The 25,798-nt window shown below is 33.1% G+C and overlaps 2 protein-coding genes across 2 annotated transcripts; one reads left to right on the forward strand and one right to left on the reverse strand.

Annotated features, from left to right (window-relative positions):
• Positions 1-180: 180 nt before the first annotated feature.
• LOC110029095 (SKP1-like protein 1B) lies at positions 181-14,830 on the forward strand. The gene is made up of 2 exons (XM_020731225.1): positions 181-600; positions 14,427-14,830. Exons 1-2 carry the CDS (start codon positions 280-282, stop codon positions 14,598-14,600), a joined length of 495 nt encoding a protein of 164 aa, XP_020586884.1. The 5' UTR covers positions 181-279; the 3' UTR covers positions 14,601-14,830.
• A 134-nt stretch (positions 14,831-14,964) lies between these two features.
• LOC110032051 (CO(2)-response secreted protease-like) lies at positions 14,965-21,035 on the reverse strand. Its single transcript, XM_020735566.1, has 9 exons — positions 20,837-21,035; positions 19,208-19,479; positions 18,998-19,109; positions 18,282-18,825; positions 17,831-17,934; positions 17,259-17,501; positions 17,061-17,175; positions 16,491-16,704; positions 14,965-15,753 (listed from the first exon to the last, which is right to left on the reverse strand). Exons 1-9 carry the CDS (start codon positions 21,016-21,018, stop codon positions 15,197-15,199), a joined length of 2,343 nt encoding a protein of 780 aa, XP_020591225.1. The 5' UTR covers positions 21,019-21,035; the 3' UTR covers positions 14,965-15,196.
• Positions 21,036-25,798: the final 4,763 nt, after the last annotated feature.

Consider the following 25,798-nt stretch of genomic DNA (forward strand, 5'->3'; position numbering starts at 1 on the left):
TTCAGTGTATATAAATATGAAAGATTTCAGTCATCTAAATGTAAAAAATAAAGACTTGGTGTTACATATGTAAATAGATAGTATTTTGGTGGTGGGCAAGTAAATGCAAAAAATAATAAAAAAATAAAAATAAAAAAGAAAAAGAGGTGGACTTTTATAGGCCAATAAATTTGCGCGGATCGCGCAATCAAGGCTATAATTTTCTGGGGCCCTAGCGACCTCTTCTTCATGTTCTTCATCCCTTTCCTGGTAAAACCCTAAAATACGTTCGGGCCGACGATGTCATCGGAAGTTGGGAATAAGATTACGCTGAAGAGCTCGGATGGCGAGGAGTTCGTGGTAGAGGAGGCTGTGGCCAAGGAATCGCAGACGATTCTGCACATGATCGAGGACGGATGCGCAGACAGCGGCATCCCTCTCCCCAATGTCAACAGTAAAATCCTAGCCAAAGTCATCGAATATTGCAAGAAGCATGTCGATCATGCTGCGAAAGCTTCCTCTGCCGTCGTTGTCGGGGATAAGTCAGTCGAGGAAGAGCTCAAGAATTGGGATTCTGAATTTGTGAAGGTTGACCAGGCTACACTCTTCGACATCATCCTGGTATGATATTGATCATTGCCTAAAACATTGATTGTGTTTTTTCTTCTATTCTTATCTTATTTTTTTTCTTTTTTCATTAGATCAATTTATATGGCCCTTGGCATGGGTTATTTTTTTTCATCTTAGAATGTTTTGTAGGATGATCTTAAAGGGTTGTTTGTTGGTTTGGTGGTGGGATTTGTCCAGGAATTTAAGGTGAATTATACTAATAATTTTTGTAGGCTTTCTCAAAGATCGGATGTCATGAATCCAGGATTTGTTTTGATTTGACTTAAACCTTAGATATAACAAATCCTTAGCTGTAGGATTTATGAACCTTTTATTTGCATCCAGATGAATTTTAATTTCACTCGGATTGACAACTAAACAGGCTTCAGTATTTACTACTCCCAAATTATGCTAAATTCGGACCCACAAGTGCTAAATAATGCTCGCTACTAAAAAACCCCCGGGTCCTAAAGTCAGCTTATCTTTTTCCTTCTTATAGACAAAAGTTGATGGGTTGGTTATTTTGTTGACTTTCGTTAAACTAAGGGATGTTTTGTTTGCTCATATCTCTCATGCAACATCATTATATCAGTTTGTGCACTGATATCAAATAGGTAATAATTATTTTCCTCCTATGAGTTTAGCTTGATGTTATATAGCTCACTTGAGATTTCGTAAAATATCAAAAACTGCTTTGGCGTTACCTTGTAAATTTCATTTTTTTAATTTCGTATCAAAATAACTCTTTTTCCCTTCAAAATATATAAGTGAAATGGATATTTGAAAAATACATCACAAAACTCTCTTAGAAACATAAATATATAGCATATATAAAAATTCGATCTAATGCGTACGAGAGAAACAAAGAATTTGTCAAGAACACTTCATTAAGTTGCTAATACACCCACACATAGTTCATATTTCTTAGAAATAATTTTTAAACTTGTTTAGATTTTTATTTGAAAAAAAATGTCATGTACTCTTTTTATTATATATTGCGGCATTACATTAATACCATTCAATTTATATGCATTTGCACAGCTGACACCTAAACTTTGTTTTTTTTTTTACTTTTAAACCACCCAATTCTTATCTTTTCAAATTTGAAGAACCCACCCTTTTTCATGCTCAGGCAAGTTGTTATGTACCTAAAAATTAAACTTTAGGTGTTAGATATGTAAATGCATAGCAATTGAGTGGTATGTATGTAAATCTTCCTTATATTTTTAAGGGCAAAAAAGTTTATTCGAAATCAACCTGCCAAACAAGAATGACTAATTTCCGTTAAGGGTTTTATAAAACAACTTTTTGGTTAAACTTCCTAGGTGTGATTTCAGCTATTTAAGTTGATGAATTTAAAATTTTTATTTTTTAGGGTTTGATATTTGCATTTTTTATTAGGTTAAACTTCCTAGTTTGTCAGTCAATCGTGAGAATTAAGTTGTTTTAACTTTTCTTAGATTTGTTGGTTTTCTAGCTTATGTTGATGTTTTTCATTCATTTGTTCATCCTAGGTCCGGTTTCTAGTCTTAGTTTTCTACTTGAGATTGAAGTTTCAGTAACCTAGGTTTTTCTAGCAAATTGGAGTCTGTGTTAAACACATGCATATGCTAAAGATAGTCACATACATGCTGATTAGTTCTCATATTTTTTATATTTAATCCTTTAAAATTTATTAATATGCTTAACATTTAATATTTTATACTCAATTATTTCTTTAATTTTAAAACTTAACTTTCATATAAAAAATATTGTTAATTTCAATATATTTAAAAAAAATTAGTTTTCGCATGCAAAAATATTTGAAATTTTAATTTTCACATGAAATTGATGATTACATATGTTGACGTACTATATGTTCAATTAGTAAGGAAGCTAAGGCCCAATGCATGGGATTGCAATGCCACTTATCTTTATAAGTATGTACTTCTAAATATTTAGAAACACAATTCTAAGATAATCAAGATTGTCATTTGAAACTGATGCGTAAAATTAAAAACTAAAAGAGAAGTGTCAAACAATACATATGGGGAAATGATTTTAAGGTGTAAGACTTGATTAGTGTTTGAAAACCATGTGTGGGTTAGGTTATAATTGACAAAACCAGTGTCTCTTTTGAAGAAAATTAATCAATGCATGTGCATTGAATTTTATTTTGACTATTATAATAATGTTTTGGCAATATTATCAATTCAATTCAAGTTGTTGATACGCAAAATCTCTTTTGGGATTAGTTGGGATGGAGATTGCCGTTTTGGCTGTTAAGAAAAATAATCAAGCAACTTGGTCTCTATATTGTTGTCTACTCTACATATTCTCTAGCATATATTTGGATCCATCGCTATTACAAATTGACTAAATGACTTATTTATCTTTTACTATTTATTGATCCATAAACTGCAAGAAATTTTGTCTATATGATGTGGAAAAATATCTTTAAAGGCATAAAAAATCACGGCCATAACTATTTAGGGATTTATCTTAAAGTTTATTCCCATAGCTCAATTCTTGGAAGGATGTGAGCATGAGTGCTTGGCTAGTCCTTATAGTGAGGGTCAATATTGTCTTATAGATATTTTGGAAACTTGAGTCTTCATTAAAGCCTTCTTTTTTTTAAGGGATCATTTTTGTCCCTGCACAACATATATATAAAAAAGACAGATGTGTCATGCCACCAATCTATGGGGATCACTTCTATACTCATATAGAAAATTCTTTTTATTTGGGAATGTCGATTGTCCTTTTAACAATTTCTTTGGTAGTTATAACAACTTATTTTGGGAAGATAATGATCTCAGAGAGTAATTAAGTTAGTTTAAAACATTCTTGCTTTTGGTATACTAATTATATCTGACAAAACAATAAATTGTCTCATATCATTTGCACACATTACAAAAGTCGGTTTAATTAATTCTCAACTCCTACTAATAAAATTTCATCAGATAAAACATAAAATTCAATTCATTCTTAATTACTTTGATTACCATTGTCAATTTCTATTCCCTTCTTCTATTTTCTTTTTCGACACAAATCATATTTAGTAATGAGTAGCCCATAAATTAAAATTATAGAGCTAAATACTTACCTTTTGAGAATGTGATATGATTGTATGTTGCTCAATCAATTGTGCAACAGTTACTTTATGTCATTCATATTAGTACATACAAATTTTTATTTGAGCTTTATGCATATCAATACGTGCATTTAGGGGTGTCAATGAACCGAGCACGAGCGAGCCATGCTCAGCTCGTGTTCGGCTCGTTTATATTTCGAGCTCAAAAAGTGTGTTCGTGTTCGGCTCGTTTGCTTAACGAGCCGAACACGAGCTGTTCACGAACAAAGAGTCCTTTTAACAACCTTAATCATGTAGTCATAAGACAATAAGTGTTTGAGCAAGATTTAAAAATTATTATTTATATTAAAACATCATTTGAATCTAATTTAATAATTTTTATTCTATTTTCTTAATCAATATTTTAATTGATTATAAATCTTTGTATCCTTGTAGTCAATTAGATTTTTTTTAAAATACTATATATATATATATATATATCTATATATATACTTGATGAGTAGTATTTCGAGCCAAAATGAGCCGAACACGAACTGTTCGAACAAAATTAACGAGTCGAACACGAGCTTCTTAACCGTGCATTCACTTCTTGCAATTTATTTTTTAACCAATTAAACTGTTGTTTTTTTAGCTAACAAAAGTTTTACTTTTCTAATTTGCTTGTGGCTATATCTTTTATGACAATAATATCTAGCTTAAGCTCAAAAGTTGCATTTAAAATGACTTTTGTGATAGGAGGATTCTCAACTTCCGCTAGATTATGTTCGATACCTCTTATTTCATCCTACATAACAAATTAAGAAAATAATTGTGGCTAGATCCAACTTTAAAATATTGAATTTTTTGATATATTTTTTGTGGCATGTTTTTTGTAAACCCTTTGTGACACAGAATCACATTATTTTCTAATTTCTTTGGTTGATACATGCTGAATCTTCTTTTCATCAGAAGTATTTGGTAGTTGTCCCATTTCTATTTCAACTTGTCATAATATATTGTGTAATAGTGAAATTATGAACTATCGTAATTTTTAAAAAATTAAAATATGATATACAATCTTATAACCCGTTTCTAAATTTATATTAGCCATTTTTTAAATTATATTAGTAAAAACATAAAATCATCCTGAAGAATCATAGCATCAGATAGGGAAATTTAAAGGGAAGCATTTATCCACAAATTTATCATTTGAGTCATTTGATGTATTTTGGTATAAGTAGTCAGTTATTATAATATAATGCTAAGTTATCTGAATTAAACATATTAGGTATAAGATGTAAAATCACAAACTTAGGAATTTTGCATATAAAAGCTACTGGCTGAAAAGAATAATGTAAGGTTATATTTCCCCCTTTTTGTTTTATGGAATGAAAATAAAAAAAAAATTAGAGGAAGTGAGTTTCATTCGAACTTTATGTTTTTCTGCAAGCTAGTAGCTTTTAGTGTTTTTGAATACTTAAAGTTTGTAGGGATAAAGTTTGTAGGGAAACTAAAGTTTAAATAGATCATAGTCCTCTTTTTTTTTCATTTTTGAAATATAAAGTTTTCTTGTAAGCCTGCATTTTCTTTCTATGTTATAGCTTTTACTTATTTGGTAGGAGCTGCATTTATATATTGAATGCCTTACATTTATAGTTTAACTATCTGGTTATCGTGTTATATGAAATGACTCATGGGTAATTTTATTTAAAATAATAAATTCTATTTGCAATTTATTTTAAATAGTGATTCAAGTCTCTCATTATTACATTATAGAAAATGACTCTCTGGTGAATTCAAGTCATCATTACTTCATCCAAATATTCCATTTTCTGATATTTAGCTGGGAAATTTATTTTAAATGTTTTATTTTTAAATCTCTGTATATTTTTGTTATATTTCTTGAGGACAATTTTACATTTTCTTCACATGATAGAAGTAGCTTTTCTTCATATGCAACATCAGTGTTAATTATTTAGGGCCTCTTATGATAGTATGAACTCAAAATATATATACATTACTAATACTACATCTTATATATTTGTCACATTTAATTTTTTAAAGAAGGTCACTTACACAAATTATTCAAATTACTGGAAGAGGCTAATCTAATGGCACAAAGTTAGATAAGTTAACAAATAGTTGGAAGGTGAAGCTAATGCTTTATATCACACTAGGTTGTTATTATCATCTTATTGGAGAGTTTGAATGGCATTTAGTTGGCTATCCAAGGCATTCATTGTATTAGAATAATTGCAAAATTACATTTGCTTACTTCTTTTAATATTATAACTAAACACTGCAATCGATATGTGGAATATGATTAGAATTTACCTTTTTTTTTTCCTTTCCTAAAAGACGATCTAAAATTTCAGTTATAATGTTTATTTTTTATCTTATATCTTTTGATAATATCATTTTGAGCTCAGAGAGCTTACCAAACTGTATGAATGTAGACGTAGCTGGTAACGCCCATCTTGGTGCATATGGGATGAAGCAAGACAAGTTTTAGAAATAAGACTTCTCAATTAGGAGACACCTATACAAACGGTGGTGAAATAGTCTTATTCTCAGCAGGAGTATTTTATTGCTATGGAATAAGTAAAATATTTACTAAATGTGCTAACTCAAGGAGCATGGAGAGAGATGATTGATAAAATTGAAAACTTTACATGTTTAGTCAATTTCTGTTATATATAATTTTCTTGTTTAATCATTAAATATCTTGTCAAGTGAAACAAATTTGCAATGTAGTACAAATCTAAAGTTTCATAGTAACGTCCAATTTTATTTGGCTGTATAGAGATTATGATGCCGTATACTACCCTTATTTAAAATTTCTCGTAAAATATTTTGAATGTTTATTATTTTATTATTATTCAATATATTTTTTTTGATGTATTTGATAAAAAATTAATTCAGCTACCACTTCTAAATGGTAGTTACATGGTTATAGAAATCTAGAAAAAAAATATCAAAACAGTTCAACTTCTTATCTTTCTTTTTTATTCTTTGTTTTCTTAATTTGTAATGTTGGATGAAAGAAATATAATTAATATTATGTTGGAAGATGAGCAGCCTTGTAATTTAGAAGATGAGTGCAACTCTTGGGTTTAGTCGGGATATTGTTATGGTAAATGATTATGCCACAAGCAAAGCACCAAAAATAAACTTTATTAGCTCACAAGAACATGTTAATGAGCGCATGACATAAATGCACTTACGAACAAAGTTAAAAAGAAAAGAAGCTCATATGGAATAATATGAAAAAGTGAACAATATATAGAGCAATTTGTGCAATTAGTTTGGCAATTATAGACATCATATCCCCAAATAGTAAGATTTGATTTGTTTTGCAAGTCTCTTTTACATACAATTTATTTTTATAGCATGATCTCTCTCATGATGTTGAAAAGGTGAAGGGCATGGATGTTGATCATGATAATTAAGACTGAATTTAAAGTTTTGGTTGATGGTACTTTATTTTTGAAGAGAGAACCGTAATAAGAAAAGTTTTTCTTTATATTTTTTGTAATTATATCTAATTGAAAACTTGTTGAATGTAAACAATAGCATATTTCTTAATGGCAATCAAACTATCTTTTTTTTCTCTTTTTTTTTTTCTCTTTTTTTTTTTTTGGGTTCGATCAAACTATCTTATAGGGACTACAATCATCCCTAAGGGGTTGTATGTTTGGCATTAGGAGCACATTTTATTCTTGTTATATGGCTTTTGGAAATCCGGTAGGTTGTTAGAATAAAAGAAAACGCAGTGTAAAATTACAAGGTATTTGAAATTCATTCTCTAATTTATTTTCAGTGTACTTGGAATTCGTTGGATTTGGTCAAATTCCAAATACACCGTTTTGTGTAAAGTGTTGCCCACCTTTGCCACTAGCTCTCCACCACCAACCATTGCCCGCCCACTTTTCATCGTCTGCTGAAGGTTGTTGCCTAGCCTCAACCCCCTCTCACACCTTCACCGCCTGCCACATGCCACATCCACTAGCCAACCATCGCCTTTAGCCTCTGTCACAACCATTGGCTGCCTATCTCTATCGGTCGTCATTGCCACTGACAAAGTGTATTTTACATGATTTTGTTTCTCTTCAAACAAGACAGGTTTGTATCCAAACCCGATAGCTGTGATTTCAACAATAACTTTCTGCGCAAAAGGTGGATTCAATGCATTTGTAGGTATGCAACAATAAAAGAATCATTCAGCTATGACCAAGTCAGCATAATGTATAACATTTTTAGATGCCAGCACACTTGTGATGGATGGTTGTGAATCTATTTTTGTTCTTGTAGTAAAATAATTTTCTATTTCATTTATTTTTCTTTTTATTTTATCAAACCTTTTATCATGTGCAGTCGAATTTTGTTCTTTGGAAAAAGGATTAGAATCCTCCTTTTCTTCAACATTTAAATCATAACACAAACTCATACTCTCTTCATTATCTGCTTGATTTTTTTGGATACTTATTTTAAATTCTCTTGCATCTGATAACATATATCATGTGATATTTTTTTTTGCATGCAACAATATTAGCCTTCACCCTATTTAGGTATTGTTTCATTCTATTAATACTTCCATCTTTGTATATAATTCCACAATGCAAGCATTTATATTGTTTTTTTTTTCATCGTGCCCTTTAAATTCACTAAAATGATTACATGTTGTAATACATGCATATTTGATAAATGTCACAAAGAGCGGGGGTGTCAATTCGGGTAAGCAGGTCGGGTCACGAACCCGACCCGAATAATAAACGGGTCAAAAATTCAACTTGAACCCGAGCTTTAACCGCTAACCTGAACTTGATCCAAACTTTCATGCTAATTCTAGCCATGTTTGGGTTTTCAGGTTTAACCCACCCAACCCGAATAATAAATGGGTCAAATTCTCTGATCCGAACACAACTCGAAAAATATTCGAGTCAACCCTAACCCAGGTTTTTTTAGTCGTGTCAGGCTAATTTTTGATACACCTAACTAATAGCATCAAAATTTCATGTTAGAAGTGGAAGTGATCCTGAATCTATAAGCATCATATGTATTACTATTATTTTTAAAAGCAACCTAGTGAAATAGTATGAATTGCTTCGATAAATGTAAATCCTAATTGTGCAGCCATTTTCAACAAACATCCAAGGAGTTTTGCCCAGATTCTTAATAAGTAATAAGTGTCTCAATCCGAACACTAACTTGAAAGCGAGAAGTTAATGAAAAATTAAAGTATGAATAATTTTCGATAGTCTTCGAAAAATAAGCAGTGAATCTAAAGTCAAGGTCAATAAATATGTAAAAAAATGAAAAACTAGTACGCATCACTTTCATATTTGGCAAGAAGAACCGCAGAGAATGTTATTACGTTCTAAATTTCTCAAAAAAAAAAGTTAGTGATGGATAATCTCATAGTTTCATTCATCTCAAAACAAGCCTTACAAATTTGCATACAATGAATAGCATGTAAGGTATAAATTTATTTTCTATATTTGTTAACATGGCATACAATGACTTCATGAAAAATATTTTAGAAAAAAAAAAGAACTTAGCCAATGTTCTGGGACAATAAAATATTTAAAAGAAAAAGAAGCAACAATTTGCATACATAATATAAAATAAATTCTACGCAATCTATATAGCAATTTGCTCTCATGGAACACGTTGAAGGATCAAAGAATAGGAGATCTTCGAGACATTAATATATTTAATTGTCAAGGGAAAGGGGTAAATTGAACCAAACATATATTATACATACCAGATACCACATAGGGCTCTTATGTTGAAGAATCTTCTAAAACAGGATAGCATGTATGGTAAAAAATCTTTTGGGGAAGTAAAATTGTGAAAATCAAGGGCCTATATGAAGATTGGAATGTGTTCTCACTTTGTGCATGAAAATTTCTTCCTCGGCATATGGATTCCAGGTTCTCAACAGAATAGGAAGCAAAAAATGTCAATTATTGAGGAAAGAGGGAAAAGAAAAGCCATAAGAAAAGGGGAAACCGGAAGCAAAAAATGCTTACAATGGTGTTTCAATATAGCTTTGCTTCGAACGAGAGCTTAGAATGGAGACCGCCGTACGAAGTCAAAAACTGCGAAAGTGAATTGAACAGAAGGAGATCTTCGAGCATTAGAGCCTTCGTCTGTGAGAGTTCTGTCTTTCAAGCGTTGGAGAGCTTCGAGCCTTCGAACCTTTGCTTGCATCTTCAACCTCAACTTGACAGAAAGGTTTTGATCGCGATAAAAAATTATGGTAGGGAATTAAATGACGAATCACGTGTAAATTAGGTGAATCGGATTGCCGGTTTACGAGTTGAACCACATGTGCAACCGGTTTTCCACTGTTTGAAGGCTGAAACTGTTTTCTGGGGTTTGCAGATCGGGTCAATTGTCGATTAGTGGTTGAACTGCTTGGTTCTGTTCAATTTTTAGAACCTTGCATGTTGATCTGATGATTTTGAAACCCATCGTCATATAAATTGTCATGATAACCTGACACAAATTTTTGAGACAGTCTTTCTTACTAACTTAGTCCTATTTGAAGATTGATGGCATAAAGGTATATTTTATGACAAATTTTGGCTTACCGGGGAGTTTCCTTTATTTAATTTCTTAAAATCATCTTCAAAGATTTTTTTAACACCCATGATGAAGCCCATTACCTCATTACATTTGATTAATAAGCGTTATTTGAGGTTGTTATTGCCAATTTGTTTTGCACAACTATTGTGATGATGATGACTCTAAATGAGTTATGAATAGTCGTTTGTGATTGTTCTGAATAACGTCAACATAGCAATTTAATTTTTTGTTTGGACAACTTTGAAAAACTTGAATCTTTATCTTAGTGTTAGTGACAACCCTATTGTGGCACTTTCTTTGACGGATTTCCTTGCCAAATTATTTGACTTCTAACTTACAAGAACAACTAAAGATGTGTATTGTTTGGATAAAACCAAACAATAAACTAGAAACAATCTTATTTTGTTGGTATTGGGGTTTGCAATAGATGTGAAGAGGATGTGTTTTCATTTTGGTGGATCAAAGCTTCTCTCCCATTGGAATGCATTTGAAGATGTGTTTTTGTATGTGCCTATAAGCATCTTAGGCTGCATGCTTACCCAGTTTTGCCAGGTTGCCATTGATTAGCCCAATTTATGGATTGTGATATTTGTGGCGTCATCCTTTGCTGAATGCGAACATTAATGGTGATGATGTGTTACCTATAAGCTGTGTTTATGCTCTTGCATATTGTATATAGCATTTCCTTGGACTCCTTGGTCATGGTAGAAGATTCTCTACCATGTTTTGGTTGTGCTTTTTCATTTTTAATTTATAGTCAGATTTTAAGTAACATTGTGTTGCAGTGAGTGATTGGGGTCTTTTATGGGAGTTATATTTGGTGAATTTGGCTTGCACACTAGTGCTTTGCAACGGGAGGCCTTTTATATTTGAGTATCTATTAATTGAGAATGTAAAATGTATTTTGATGAGTTACCTTTTTCATGATTATTGATTTAAATTGTTTCTTTGTTTCACTTGTTAGACATTTTAGTTCATTGGGGCATTACACAAATCAATATTAGTTTGAGCCAATTAGCTTTAACGAAACCCACGCACGCCATTAACTAAGTTGAATTTAATTCTATCCCAAATCTATCATGTTAAGAATTCTTATTTGAAATTTGGGCTTGATTTGCATTTGAAAGATAGATTATGTTGCATTCAAAAGATCTCTTTTGTACCATCTACTCTATCAAACAAAATTATGTCACAATAGTTTGATATAAATTGTAATAGGATGGGCTTGATTGCCATTGGATCTACTTTTAGATTAGTGTTATACATATTGAGAGTTTGTATTGTACTAATCTCCATGTAAATCCAATGATTTTGAAACCCATAGTCTTATAAATTGTCATGATATCCTGACAATTTTTTTTTGTCACACCATCTTTCTGACTAACAGTATCATTTGAAGATTGATAACATAAAGGTACGTTTTATGATAAATTTGGCTTGCCCGAGAGTTTCCTTTGTTTTATTTTTTTAATGTCATCTCCAAAGATTTTTTTTAAACACCCACAATAAAGTCCATTACCTAATTACATAACAAGTGTTATTTGAGGTTGTTCTCGCCATTCTCTTTTTCACAACTATTGTGATGATGATGACTCTAAATGAGTCATGAATGGTAGAGGATAAAGTCAGCATGGTAATTTACTTTTTTTGTTTCGATAACTTTCAAAATACTTAAATCTTATTTTTAGTCTTAGTGGTGGCCCTATTGTGGCTTTCTTTGACGGAATTTCTTTCCAATTTATTTGAATTTAAATTGTTTTTAGTTTTTTTAGTGCAATAGATTGCTTTTATAGGCATAATTGTTATTCATGCATAAAGTTGACTTTAAAATTTATATGTTAATATATTTAGGAGAATGCATCATACACGAATATTATGTTGTATCTGTTGTAATTGAAATATTTTCCTTTTCCTACGTAACAAAATATAAAAAAATAAAAAATAAAGAAATTTATTTTTTTAACAAAAAGTTCTAAAAGTAGAATCCTCTTTAAGCTTTACATGTACTTTAAATCTTAGAATTTCCTATGGTTTTATCTGTAGAAACAAAAAAAGATTTAAAAAAAAAATGAAAAAGTATGTTTTCATTTAAACATTCATGATCATAAGCATATTGTGAAATTAACCCAAGAGTAACTCTATTGAATTTCTAAAGTATCCTATTGATTTAGTGCAGCTTTCTGAAATTGTTAACCCTTCTATCTAGATGCAGGAATTTCTCAATATACACTTTTGCATGAGAGTCGTCTTAGATGGTTTGGTCATATTAAACGTCAACCATCTGTTGATCCGATTAGTTGATCCGATTAGGAGCTGTTGATCCGATTAGGAGAGTAGATGTTTTAGATTCAGCTTATGTTAAGGAAGGAAGGGGGCAGTCCTAAAAAGACCATATTGTATAAAAAATAATCTTAATCTATTAGAATTAAATGAAAATATAACACTCAATAGGACACAATAGAGAAAAAGAATTCTTGTAGCTACACCATCTAGTGGGATAAAGGTTTGTTGTTCTTTTTCCTGCTAACACTTTTGCAAACGCAAAGTGTAGTCCATGCTACTATTTTTTTTATACAGACGTCAGATCCTTACAGATGTGATTTTGTTATTTGATATGGAACACATCTTACTTTTTCATATGTTGGTTGTGTGTTTATACACAGGCATTTATATACTTTTGCATGCAAGATGTGCACTATTAGGAGGAAGGTTTTTTGTGGCATTTACATACATAGGACACGATTCTTATGTAATTACTTATCTCACACCTGAACTTTTATATTTACACATAGCACTCAAATTTTTAGTATCACATCAAAAATAAAACTATTACCACTTTTTAAAAATAAAATACACATATTTATGCATAGATTTAAAGCACTGGAGTGCTATGTATGTTAATATGACAGTTTAGGCGTGACATATGTAAATGCATAAGAATTGTATGCTACTTATGTAAATTTCCCAATATTTTTATCTTTCTATTGTTAATATTGAACTCGTCTCACTTTTTCATATGGTGTTTGTGTATTTATGCACAAGCAATTATATACCTTTGCTTGCAAGATGTGCAATATTAGGAGAAATGTTTTTGGTGCATTTACATACATAGGGCACAATTTTTATGTATTTATTTATCACACACCTTAACTTTCATATTTGCACACATAGTTATCACTTCTTAAAAGTGAAATACAGCTTTTCATGCATAGGTTTAAAGCACTGAATTGCTATGTAAGTAAATATGACAGTTCATGCATAGGTTTAACAATCGGATTAAAACAAAGGAACTTAAGATCCATAAAAAGATAGGGAAGGAGAATTGAATTCATGTGATCATAGAGACTTTAATCATGCTAGAGTGGTTTTTAATGGGTATATGGTCAGCCATAAGTATTGTTATGATCTGATGGTCAAATCCTCTATTAACGCCGTTTAAGAAAAAATTATAATAAGAGAGGAGGAAATTGAAACCATGTGACCATAAAGACCGTCTCAACAATATCTGCAAAGAAACTAAAATGCTTATGGAAAAAAGTGCAAGATCATAATTATAGCAAGCATTTGTTCATTTTAATTTTATCTTTTCCTGTCTTCTATTATTCACCGTGATTCTCTGTGCCATCCCTTTTTTATGCATTTAGTCTTATTTTAAATTTGCACTTCATGATTGTGTTATTTACTGCTGTTTTATATCAAGTACTTATGATCATGATCTGGAATCTTGAACACCTATTTGCTAAGATTTTTTATCTTCTTGTGATCTCCTTATGCTCAGTATCAATTGGTTTCTCTTGTTCTTGATTGACATTATTTTCTCATTTTTATTCTATATTTTGATTTTGTCTATTAAAGTTTATATTTAAAATTACACTGCTCTTCAACAATTTTCAAGCTACTTTGAGATGTCATGTTTATTTGTCATTTTAACTAGTGGAAGTAGTTTCCAACTGGCTAGTTTATTTTTTCTACTTTTCTGAGCTCCGTTTCTGATAATATCTTCTCTTTACTGCTGTTTATTTATTCTATATTTCTGGATAATTTTTAATGTTAGTCGACTTACGGAAGGATTGCTATTTGAGTCATACGGTGGTAATTAGGAACCTTTATGTAGTTATATGATAGTTATAAGTGTTGTAAACTATACCCTATTCATTGTTTCTAACCACTTGATATTTTATATTTCATTGTTCAGGCTGCAAACTATCTAAACATCAAGGGCCTTCTTGACCTGACTTGCCAGACAGTTGCTGACATGATAAAGGGCAAGACACCTGAAGAGATCCGGAAGACCTTCAACATCAAGAACGACTTCACTCCTGAGGAAGAGGAAGAGGTGCGGAGAGAGAACCAGTGGGCGTTTGAGTGAGTGATGTGAATCATTCGCTCTTCTTGTGCCTCTTTTACTCCGTTAACGATGATGATGATGCATTCTAATGGTTTGAAGAACACTGTAAACTTATGTCAAAGTTCTACCACATTCCTATGTAAATATGTCTGTTTTATCACTTATAACTGGATATTGAGGACCAGATGTCAAGTCCTAAACTTGTTTTAAATTTTGATGTTATTTTCATTTAGAACCATTTCTTCGTGCTATTTTGTTGGTTAGTTGAATTGATAAAATTACTATTGAAAAAGTTTTGGTAACTAGTTCTTCTCTTAAAATAAAAGGAAAAAAAATCTTTGGAATTACTATAGATAAAGACTCGTTAAATGTTTGCCCTTTGAGCAAATCATGTTTTTCAGCACTAGGTATCATCAAACACATTCTAAATCATCCATGAGATTAGTTGAAGGGAGGCTATACTTGAAATATTTATTTAAAATTTAAGGCGCTGCTGATCATAGAGCAATTTACCTCTTACAATGATCTCTCTTATCTTCACCTTCTACTTCTCATTGTTCTTATTATCATCCTCTTGCCATTAAATACAGAAACTTGCCCAAACTTTAGGCTTTTAATCAACTGCTTTTCACCACAAAAGGGCTTCTAACCCTATGAGTTCCATCTGACCAGGTAATTGATCCAAAGTAATCACCTTTAAGTCGAGAACTTGAAGCGGTGAAGCTTACTTGGTAGCTCAACTTTGTAACACTCTTACTGAACTGAAGCTTATCAGGTAAAACCTCCACACTCAACTGTGATGGCGATTTAATGCTAACAACATAAGTTGTATCTTCCACTCCCCCAACATTCTTCACCTCTCGACTAACCTTTCTTTCTTTTCCCGTGAAACCCGAAATTGCGATTGAAGGGTAGTTGAGGTTCGATATCAAATCCTTACTCGAGTTTTTTGAGCACTCAAATCCATTCGGAATGACTGTCATGTTCTTAATTGTTTTTGTCGTGTAGCCATAGTTGCAGAGGAATTGCAGATAGTCCTTCGTCTCTATTTCGTACACTAGACCAGGCTGCAATACTCTAGTTGGATTTATTACTCCTGCTCCATAGTCATATGGCGTTGCAACAGAGCCTGAATCTGTTGTCACCGGGGCTTTATCATTGTTTGACTGCATCGCTGCACATCAGTGATGGCTTCTTTGTCAGTTTTATGGTTAAAATGTTCTGGCGGTACTCTTATGAGCATTGCTGCACCTCTCAAATTAATTTATTTAGGTATCAGACATTTAATCGTTGACTTTTTTATTTACAACACATTAAAAAATAGCGCCAAGTAGACCTTTATAAGTATGAAACGCAACTTTATATGCATAGGCAAAGTCGTATAGTTATAAAAATCAAAGTTTAGTTGCTAGATTTAGAAATATATAGGAATTATGTGGTAATTGATATGTATGTATATCTTCCTTGAATTTATAATTCCCATCACACTTTCGACTCATCAGTTACATACTCATAAATAAATTTTCTCACTTTAAGATATTCTAGTCAGAATCAAGGTATTTTATTTAGAAGTAGATAATTGTCGAAATTCTTACTGTTTTGTTGGAATGGTCAAGAAATCAAAGAGAAAGAGACTGGTATTAACTTTAAGATCCAAAAAGATACATTGTCACCTGCCACATGAGCAGCTCATGTCGATACAGATTTAAGTGTGGATTTATTTGGGGAGTATATCATTCGTGATATGAAAAAATGTTGAAAAATCGTTTTTCTTAAAATTAAAATGTTGGTATTTTCTATGTGATATGATAGATTTGGGTGGTATAAATGTAAAATATGAAGTTCAGGTGTTAGATATGCAATTACATAGACATTAGGTGGTTATGTGCAATGCCCCCAAAAATCTCTAACCTGTTGTCATGATAGCTGATCTTATGGCCGCCGGGCTCCAAGTCGGATTCCACGATTTGATCGTTGCGGCAATCCCCGCAACATGAGGGCAAGCCATGGAGGTCCCACAAACAAGATTAAAGTGTGAGGGCTTTCGGCCAGGTGGAGCCACATCGAAGTCTTCATTCCGTGTCCATGAAGCCAGTATGTTCACTCCCGGAGCACTAATGTCAGGCTGCACCTCAAAAATACACTCTAACATAATCTTCAGCAAGGCAGAATATCTTTTTAAATTGAATGGGGATTTTCATATATAGCACACAATTCTTGTGTATTTACATATCTCACACCTAAACTTTCATAGTTACACACAGAGAGCATTGAAATATTTAATATCACATAAAAAATGACACTATTAGCACTTTTCAAAATTGAAATACAAGTTTTCATGCACATGTTTAAAGCACCAAAGCGTTCTGTATGTCAATATGAAAGCTTAGATATGATATGGTAAATACTTAATAATTTTGTGCTAGGTATGTAAATTTCCCTAAATTGAAATATGTTGTTTCATTTTAGCAACTTCCTTGCCTTTATTATATTGCTTGTTTGACTAGATGGACCTCTTGATGAAAAATAGGCCACTTCTGGTGCTGGTTTATACTTCGTAACTGTGATAGTAGGAAGAATTGTAGCTGTTGGGTTTCTTCAAATCAAACGCAGAAATTAGCTCACTTTAGATGCACTGATAATGCAAAATTGAAGCTTTGTTTTTTGCATTTTTCTTACTTGGTTGAATTGATATACTTGAGAATCTGTTCAGACCCTTCTGTGGTGACCTCAGTAGCAGGAAAATCTATGTACATTGAAGCAACTGATCTTCCCACGTCATCGATGAAAATTGCACCGACTGCTCCCTTGGTTTTCAGATCTTCGGCTTTCATAATTTTCGAATTATCGTCGTCCGAATGCTCACACAGAACAATTTTTCTTTTGATCTTTCGTTCATTGAGTGAGTCGAGATTGCAGTGGCTTGATTGCACAATTCAGTGATATGGTCAGAATAAGCAATATATGAAAAACATTGGGGGCATTTATGCATAACGATCAATTTTTAGGCACTAACATGTCGCGACCTAAACTTTCATATTAAATGCTTGGTACTCAAATCTTTAATATCACATCAAAAATAGCACTATTACCATCTTTTAAATGTCAAATGAATTTTTTTCATACATAGATTTAAAGCACCAAAATGTTATGTATTTAATATTAGAAGTTTAGGTGTGTGAAATATAAATTTCCCAAAATTTTATATTTACAATGGCTAGAAGTTCTATCAGAGGATGAGGGCTAATTACCTTGCTTCTGCATCATTAGAGCTTGAATTAGAGCTTGCAGACGCAGCGTAGATGAGGGGATAAGTTGCAGACTTGTTAAGATTGGAAAAGTTTATTGCTGAACCCTGAAATCAAAGCTTGCAGGTGAGGTGCATGAACCATGAACCTAAACATTCGCTTATGATTAGTATGTCGTCATATTTCCTTTGTGAAATTCTTATGATTCAGTCCTTAATTTCATCTAAAACGTTACTTTTATTTTGGATGATTTACAAACATACCACTCAATTCATATGTATTTTGTGTTTCGTTGGATTTAAATTAAATTCATCGGTAAATCATGTTGGCAAATTACACATTTGCATGCATATGTAAAATGCCATGCCTGTACAAATTAAAAGTTTTGAAGGGTTAGATATGTAAATGCATGGTTATTGTGGTAAAAGAGAGAGTCAAGACGAAGCAGACACACCTTCACAGCCACAGCATGGCTCCCACCTAAAACAACATCAGATTCAAAAAAGCGGTCAATAGTTGTAGCCCCAACGGTGAGAATCCACGGCGCAGCATTCACCACAGATCCACCTCCAGGCCCATCGTTCCCAGCCGAACACACCACTGTAATCCCCCTCTCAACCGCATGAAACGCTCCAATGGCGATCGGATCCTCCGTGAAATCCGGACGGAAAAACTCCGACGCTCCGATCGAAATCGACAGCAGATCCACGCCGTCGGCAATCGCATCGTCGAAAGCTGATAGCATTGCCGACCCCGGACAGCCCTCCGATCCGCACACCTTGTACATGGCAATCCTTGATGATACCGATCCACCCTTTGCCGTCCCTTCGGCTAAACCGTAGAAGGAAGCTTCCATTACCGGGCTTCCGGCCGCCGTGGAGGAGGTGTGGGTGCCGTGGCCGTGGTCATCTCTCGGGGAGCTTGCATCCTTTGGAAATATGGTGAGTGAATCCTCGTCCTCCTCCTCAAGATCATAATGTCTTGCTCCGATAAGCTTTCTGCGTAAAATTACATATTAGAAAGATTTGAGTGGCATGCATGTAAATATGTGAAAAAATTGTTCTTTTAACTAAAAATTCTAGCTATATCTGCAATATAAAACAAAATTATGATGAATTGATTTGCATAAAATGAAATAAAGAGCAAAAGCCTCACATGCATTCAACTCACCTGTTACAGTTAGAAGAATTGAAATCATTCCCGCCCATACAAGCTCCTTTCCAACGGCTAGGGATAGGTCCCATTCCATCATCTCTAAAGCTTTCAGATTCTGGCCATATTCCTGCAATTTCATTTCATTTTATAGTAAGGAAAGAAAAAAAAAAATTATCATATAAATTTACAAGTGATTGATCATGCTAAACGATGAATGAAGCTTGCCCGTGTCCAATAGCCCGATGATCGTATCCGAGCCGTCGGATGTGGGAGATGAGCCAACATCAGTGGCTGGATTTGAGACTGTCTCGACCGATGTTTCTTGCAAAAAATCCCATGACCTAGTGGTGTGTAGCTGATAAATTGGGTCGGTAAAAATTGAGATGACCCCTGCTTTGTTGCGAAGGGCATTAGCCTCATTCTCTGATAACCTCGCGGCAAAACCCGAGAAACTGTTCTTGTAACGACGAATAAGAGATTTTTCGACTGGTTGTCCCCTGCGCTTAATTCAATATGAATGAGTCTAGGGGTGTAAAGGAGTCGAGTAGAGCTCGAGCCGCCCTCGTCTTGAAGTTGAGCTTGATTAATTTTATCGAGCTCGAGCGTAAGTCTACGAGTTTGAGCTGGCTCGCAAGCCGACTTGTTTAATATAAGAGTGATAAAATAATATTAATTTAAGTAACTTTATAATAAGTTGACAAATAGGTTGAATAATTAGTAGATAAATAATAAGAAATCACCTCATATACAATAAAAATATAATTTTCTTAACGTATATAATACCTTAAAGATAAATTTTTGAAGTTTAATATATTTTGAGTGTATTTTATGTTAATATTTTTTTTAAACAAGCCGGCTCACGAGCCAACGAGTCTGAGTCAGGGCTGACTTGAGTTTGTTTTTCTTACTCATCAAGCTCAGTTCACTAGCCACTTATTGAGCTGAGCTCACGAGTCAGCTTGACTCGCACCCGTAAATGATTTGACGGGTGCATCTGATTTGCAAATTGAAAATATATTCTAAACAAAGATGAATTTTTCTAAAATACTCCTTTTGAATCATTTTCTCTGTTTTTATTTTTTATTTTCTTATGTTTTAATTATGCTAAGTTGAAATGTACGTGTTAGTTTTTATTTGTTTATTGAATGTCTCATAAATCAATTTATATGAGCATATGGTGGAGCGGTAGGGATTGGTGGTTGCGACCAATAATGGTGAAGATTGATGGTGATGGCTGGCAGCAACCACAAAGGTGGTGATTGGATGTGCCAGTTACACTTAATGGATCAGTTAGAACTCAGGGAAATTTACAGAAATACCAACCACATAATGTTTTTGTATTTACATATCTAACACCTAAAGTTTGATAATTACACTTATGACATCTTAGTGTCAAGGTATGAAGAAGTGTATTTCGCTTTTAAGAAATTATTGTTGAAGTATTTTTTATGTAATGTTAACCATTTGTGGTATATATGTAAATATGAATGCTTAGGTGTTAGATATGTAAACACATAGAATTGGTTGGTATGTATGTAAATGATCTTTTAAAAATATCAATATTTTAATTTTAAGATATTGATACACTTTTTCATGTATAAATAAGATGTCATGTAATATAAAAAATTAAAATTTACATATATAAACCACACAATTCTTATGTATTTATATCTCTAAAACCTAAAGTTTGATTGGTGTCATAAACTTTGCATTAAAACATGTACTTAACCCTTAAAAAAAGATAGTGATGTTAATGTTTTAAGTGGCATGCATGTACATATAAAGATTTAGGTACTGTTAGATATGCAAATACATGAATATTGAGTGGCATCCATGTAAAAAACTTGTGAGAACCTTGGAAGAACTGAAGAAAGGAGCTGGATATGGTTGTTCTTAAGAGTATTCTCAGCTGTGTGTGAAGGAACAGCTCCCATATAAACCACATAAACCTGTCTCTTGTCTTCCTTCTTCCCATTTACTCCAACGAGAAGAAGAAGAAGAAGAAGAAGGCAAAGAAGAGAAGGAAGGCAGCTCATTTTTCTCTCAAATTTGATTGATTAATTATGGAGTTTTATGTATATCTTTCTTCTCTCTGCAACAGCATATATATAGAGAGAGAGAATAGGGTTAGTGGGGAGGTAGAAAGAGTGCAGGCTTCTTCTTCAGTGGAATATCTGCTAACATACGCACTGGAAGGCATTCTAGTGAAAGTGCGCCACTGTTCTCTATGATCAGCCTAAGCCTATCAGCCGTTTCTTTGGACTTCTCTTTTGTTTAGGGTCTAGGGTTTAGGGTTTGATTGTTTGTTTGTTCATAGAAATGTTCTAAGAAATTAATAATAATAGTAAGGGAAATTTACATACCAGTCATAATTCTAATATCATTCGGGTACTCAAATACTTAAAAAATATATTTGGCATTAAAGGAATTGCTCTTGGGCATCTAATGGTGTTATGAATTTTTGTGGTACTTTTGGACCCATAATCTCTATATTTGTGGGGGAGGGGGCGATGATTTTGATTATGAATTTGGCTAAAATTAAAGATTAGAGATAGCTAAGAAGTTTGAAGGATCATTGAGGTCTATCCAATTGTAACCATTGCTTGAACCCCATCATTGGACTGCTATCATTTTATCATAATGTCATCATTCGACCATCATCATCAGATCACTTTTGTTTGATCAATTTCGTCAAACAACAAATTCATATTTGCATCTGTCGGCTCACTGTCATCCATTTACAAGTCATGTCTATTGCCACTTGACCTCTGTGGCTACACAACAATCGTCTATCTATAGTAGCTTAACATTTTTCACCAAAGTACGTTTCAACCATCATTATCTACATACGAATGCACGACCACAATTGCCCAACTAATAGCATTGAGGTATGGTAGTCTAACCACAGTCATCTAACCATCATCAATTAACTATAAGTCACTCAATCACTATCACTTGACTATGTTTTCCCGAATATTATTGTTTTTTTACTATTTCTTGACCTTCATCACTTATTATGATTGCCCGACCATAGTCTCCGACCACAACGCCTAAATACTTTATTGTCTTCCATCATCAATAACAGCAATGCATGTTATTAATGTATTTCAATGAAACAAATGTTCACTTATAAGATCAATGCATATTAATGTCATTGCCTATCATTGCCAACAATGTTGACACACAACATCATCTATATGACAAATGCATGTCATCATCACAGATTATTCTCTATAAAATTAATACACACTACTAACATAACCATTACCTATCAGATCGATGCACATTATGACAAAATTGTTGATGCTTGCCAATCGCCACGTTTGTTATTGTGTATAGTGTTTTTACATGTGATCATCAATAAAATTGCAAGCATGTCATTCAAGCGAGATTATATTGAACTTCCAAATAGTTAAATGTTTAATCTCTCCAATAAAGTATAAGCAATCCAATTATTTAATCTATTTCACATGGATTAAATATGGCAAAAGAAGTGATTGGAAGAGTGCTGCATTAACAGAATCTTAGCTGAAGAAAGGTTGGTCTTACTCAGAATAAGATAAGTGGGAGAAACAGTGAAGGTAACAAATAGCAGTACTAGTGAAGTCATGATTGAATTAAGTGGGGGAAAAGGTGAAGATAAATGTGAAAATTTTACTATATAGGATATTATGCCATTTTGCATGCTAATCTCCACCATGCTTTGCCTCTCTCATTGGAGAGCAATAATATTTTGCACTTTGAAAATCCGAAACATTGCTATTTACAATTCAAACGCTCGATAAAAATTCATGATAAAACAGTAACCCGTGTTTTCATTTGCATCAAATTGTAAATGATTTGATCTTAACTCTCGTAAATACATCGGTTCGGTAGTTCAAATACTTCGTGTATGTTTTAGATTTTGTAAATAATAATATTTTTAATGTAATTATCCCTAAAAAATAATCATTAAAGTGAAATTATAGACTTCAATTATTTCTAAGCTCGAGGAAGTATGAATGGATCTCAAGAGGTTTTGATTGGGCTCATTAAATTCCAACCCCATTATCTCTTTGATGGGGATAAAGTACTCAACCAACCAGTCTTAAGAACATGCCGCATTTTAGTTATTTGTCTTGTTCTTAATTCTTTTTTTCACAATGATTTATATATAACACCAAGTCAATACATGAGGGGGTAAGGAAAAACAATAAGCCATAACTAAGATATATTTTTTTATATTATTATTTATTATTTGTTTTATTTTATTTCATTTATATTTTAATTTGAACTAAAATATATTTAATAAATTAAAATTGTTCGAAATATCTAAATTTATTTTTTTTTATATTTTTTGTAAAATATGCTAATATAACTTTTAAAAATATATTATGTAAATACATTTTAAAAAACAAAAATAAAAAATAAAAATAATCCAACTAAACTCTAAATGATCCTTGAATATCGAGTGACCGTTATACAATTGATAATAATAATCATCCCAATAGTTTTTATACACCATCAATAAATTTCTATATTATGACATGAATCATGATGTATGACACTGATCTAGAGGTTATTTTTTTAGCAAAAAAGTTTAAGCTTTGTTTAAAAGTCATATAGAACTCCGATTTTAGCAAACTTAAAGTCAAATTGACCGGCTCGACAAGGCAGACCCAACGATAACAAAATAGATCTAATCGAGTCAAATCAAACTCGAATCAAGCCACTAAGCTACTTTTGGGAGCTTTCCGGACATAATTAGAATATCAAACGAATTCCTAATACGACTCCAGCCATTAAGTTACTTTTGGGAAATTTTTGGGCATTTTTGGAATGTCAAACGAATTATGAATATGGCGTGCTTATATTCAAATCCTGGGTCTCTCAATTCTGACATTAATATGACACTAAAAAGTTTATCGAATGCCATCCGATCAAGGTGGTCTTTCTGGGTCGTTGAATCAAGAGTCATCGGGATTTTTTATTTATGTGTTAAATGGACTTTACATAGAGCTCTATCCCCCTCATGAGTGTAAGCGGAAGATCCAAGCTTCCAAAAGAGCTATTGTGCAGCTTCCTGTACTACAGTACTACAGATCCGACCAACTTTGGCAGCTGTCGAAAGCTGCTACCTTTGACTTCCGCCAGCACTTCTGGCAGCTACCGCCTCCTGTCACGGCCATCTTCGGACATTGAACAACCTCCAGTCACCGCCTTCAGCGGCCTCTACCGCTTCCGGCCTCCACCGCCTCCTCCTCCTTTAGTCATGTTTGTCGCTGCCACCGCCTTCGACCAACTCTAACCATCACCCGCCAACCACTGTTGATCACCATGGGTTTTCACCCGCTCCCTACAACGAGGCAACAAGTTCTTCTACGCATAGACGTTATAATTTGAGAAACTATGTAACCTTTACCCACATGCGAGACAATGATTGTATAAACTTTTTGTGTTCCTAGTAATAATCTTTTCTTATCCAAGTGTGTATTAGACTCTCATACAACACTAAGCAATTATTTGTTACTCTAACACCTCAAATTTCTTAGAAGGCATCAGTTTTAATTCACTATGTTTCATATTCATAGCCATGCTTCCACATCTCGATAGACCTTCAAAAAAATTCTTACAAACCATGTATTAATTTCTCTATTTATCATAATTATGATTAATAATATTTGATTTGAAAGATTAAAATTCCTATTTGTATACTGAAAAAAGTAAGCTCGAATCTTGAGGAAATATAACGATCGAGTAGAAAAAACCTTAAAACCAAGAGAGCTCACCAAAGGCTAATCGGCGAACTAGATATCCAACCAAATATGACAAACCCGAGGCTACCTAAATCACAACAACAGTCGAAATGCTATCTGCCCGAGCAGCTCATTCAGACGATAGGTGAAGAGTCATCCAAGCTTGTCATAGGGAGCATCTAGTCCCCACACCCTGTCATACCGGGATCACTCAGTCGCCTCCCCCAATATCAACAAGAGAATACAACATGTCTCAACCATACCACCAGGATACTCTAATCTAAGAGAAGGCTACCCGTTGAGTTACAAAGATTTACCCTATCTGATGGCCCATCTTTACTCTTTCAACAGAAACTCCTTAGTGGAGATCGAGTGTTGATGACCGGATTATGCCTACTGATAGGAGGAAGCTCCATGGTGGAGATTGAGGGTCGAAAACTGAATCATGCCTACCAATCGACAAAATTAGCCGATCAAGTCTTACTGGCTCGCAGCCAGCAAGCTAGCCAACAACAACTGATCTATCCAACCAGCGGCACTATCAAATCCAACGATCAACAAGGCTCGCCAAAGTCCTATCAAGTCCAACCAACCCCTGAACATAAATATAACTTCACATATTGTACTCCTTTTATCTATAATAGAGGATCATTTCATAAATAAAAAATTACACAATTTTATCATTATAATATTTATTCTCTCTCTCTCTCTCTCTCTCTCTCTATCCCCTATTTTTCTATGATATATTTCTTGGATGCAATTCACAAGATAAATTTGAATTTTGCACTAACCGGAAACAATGATTTTAAAACATGAGTTTATGAGTTTATTTTTCAATTAAACAAATAATTTTCAAAAGTGCATCCAACCTATTCTTAGCCTATAATTTTAAAAACTTAACATTAGAACCGTACCCATGCAACTCATATCATATAACGACGACTACAGACACCACCATTAATTTTAGGGGCATTTACAAATATACCATCAAATTCCTAACTATTTGCAACCAACGCCTAAATCTTTTTTACATTTACACCACCCAAAATTTTCGTATCACACGAAAAGTCGCTATTTTTAT

Source organism: Phalaenopsis equestris, unplaced genomic scaffold (assembly GCF_001263595.1).
Source record: "Phalaenopsis equestris unplaced genomic scaffold, ASM126359v1 Scaffold000002, whole genome shotgun sequence".
Taxonomy (NCBI): Eukaryota; Viridiplantae; Streptophyta; class Magnoliopsida; order Asparagales; family Orchidaceae; genus Phalaenopsis; species Phalaenopsis equestris.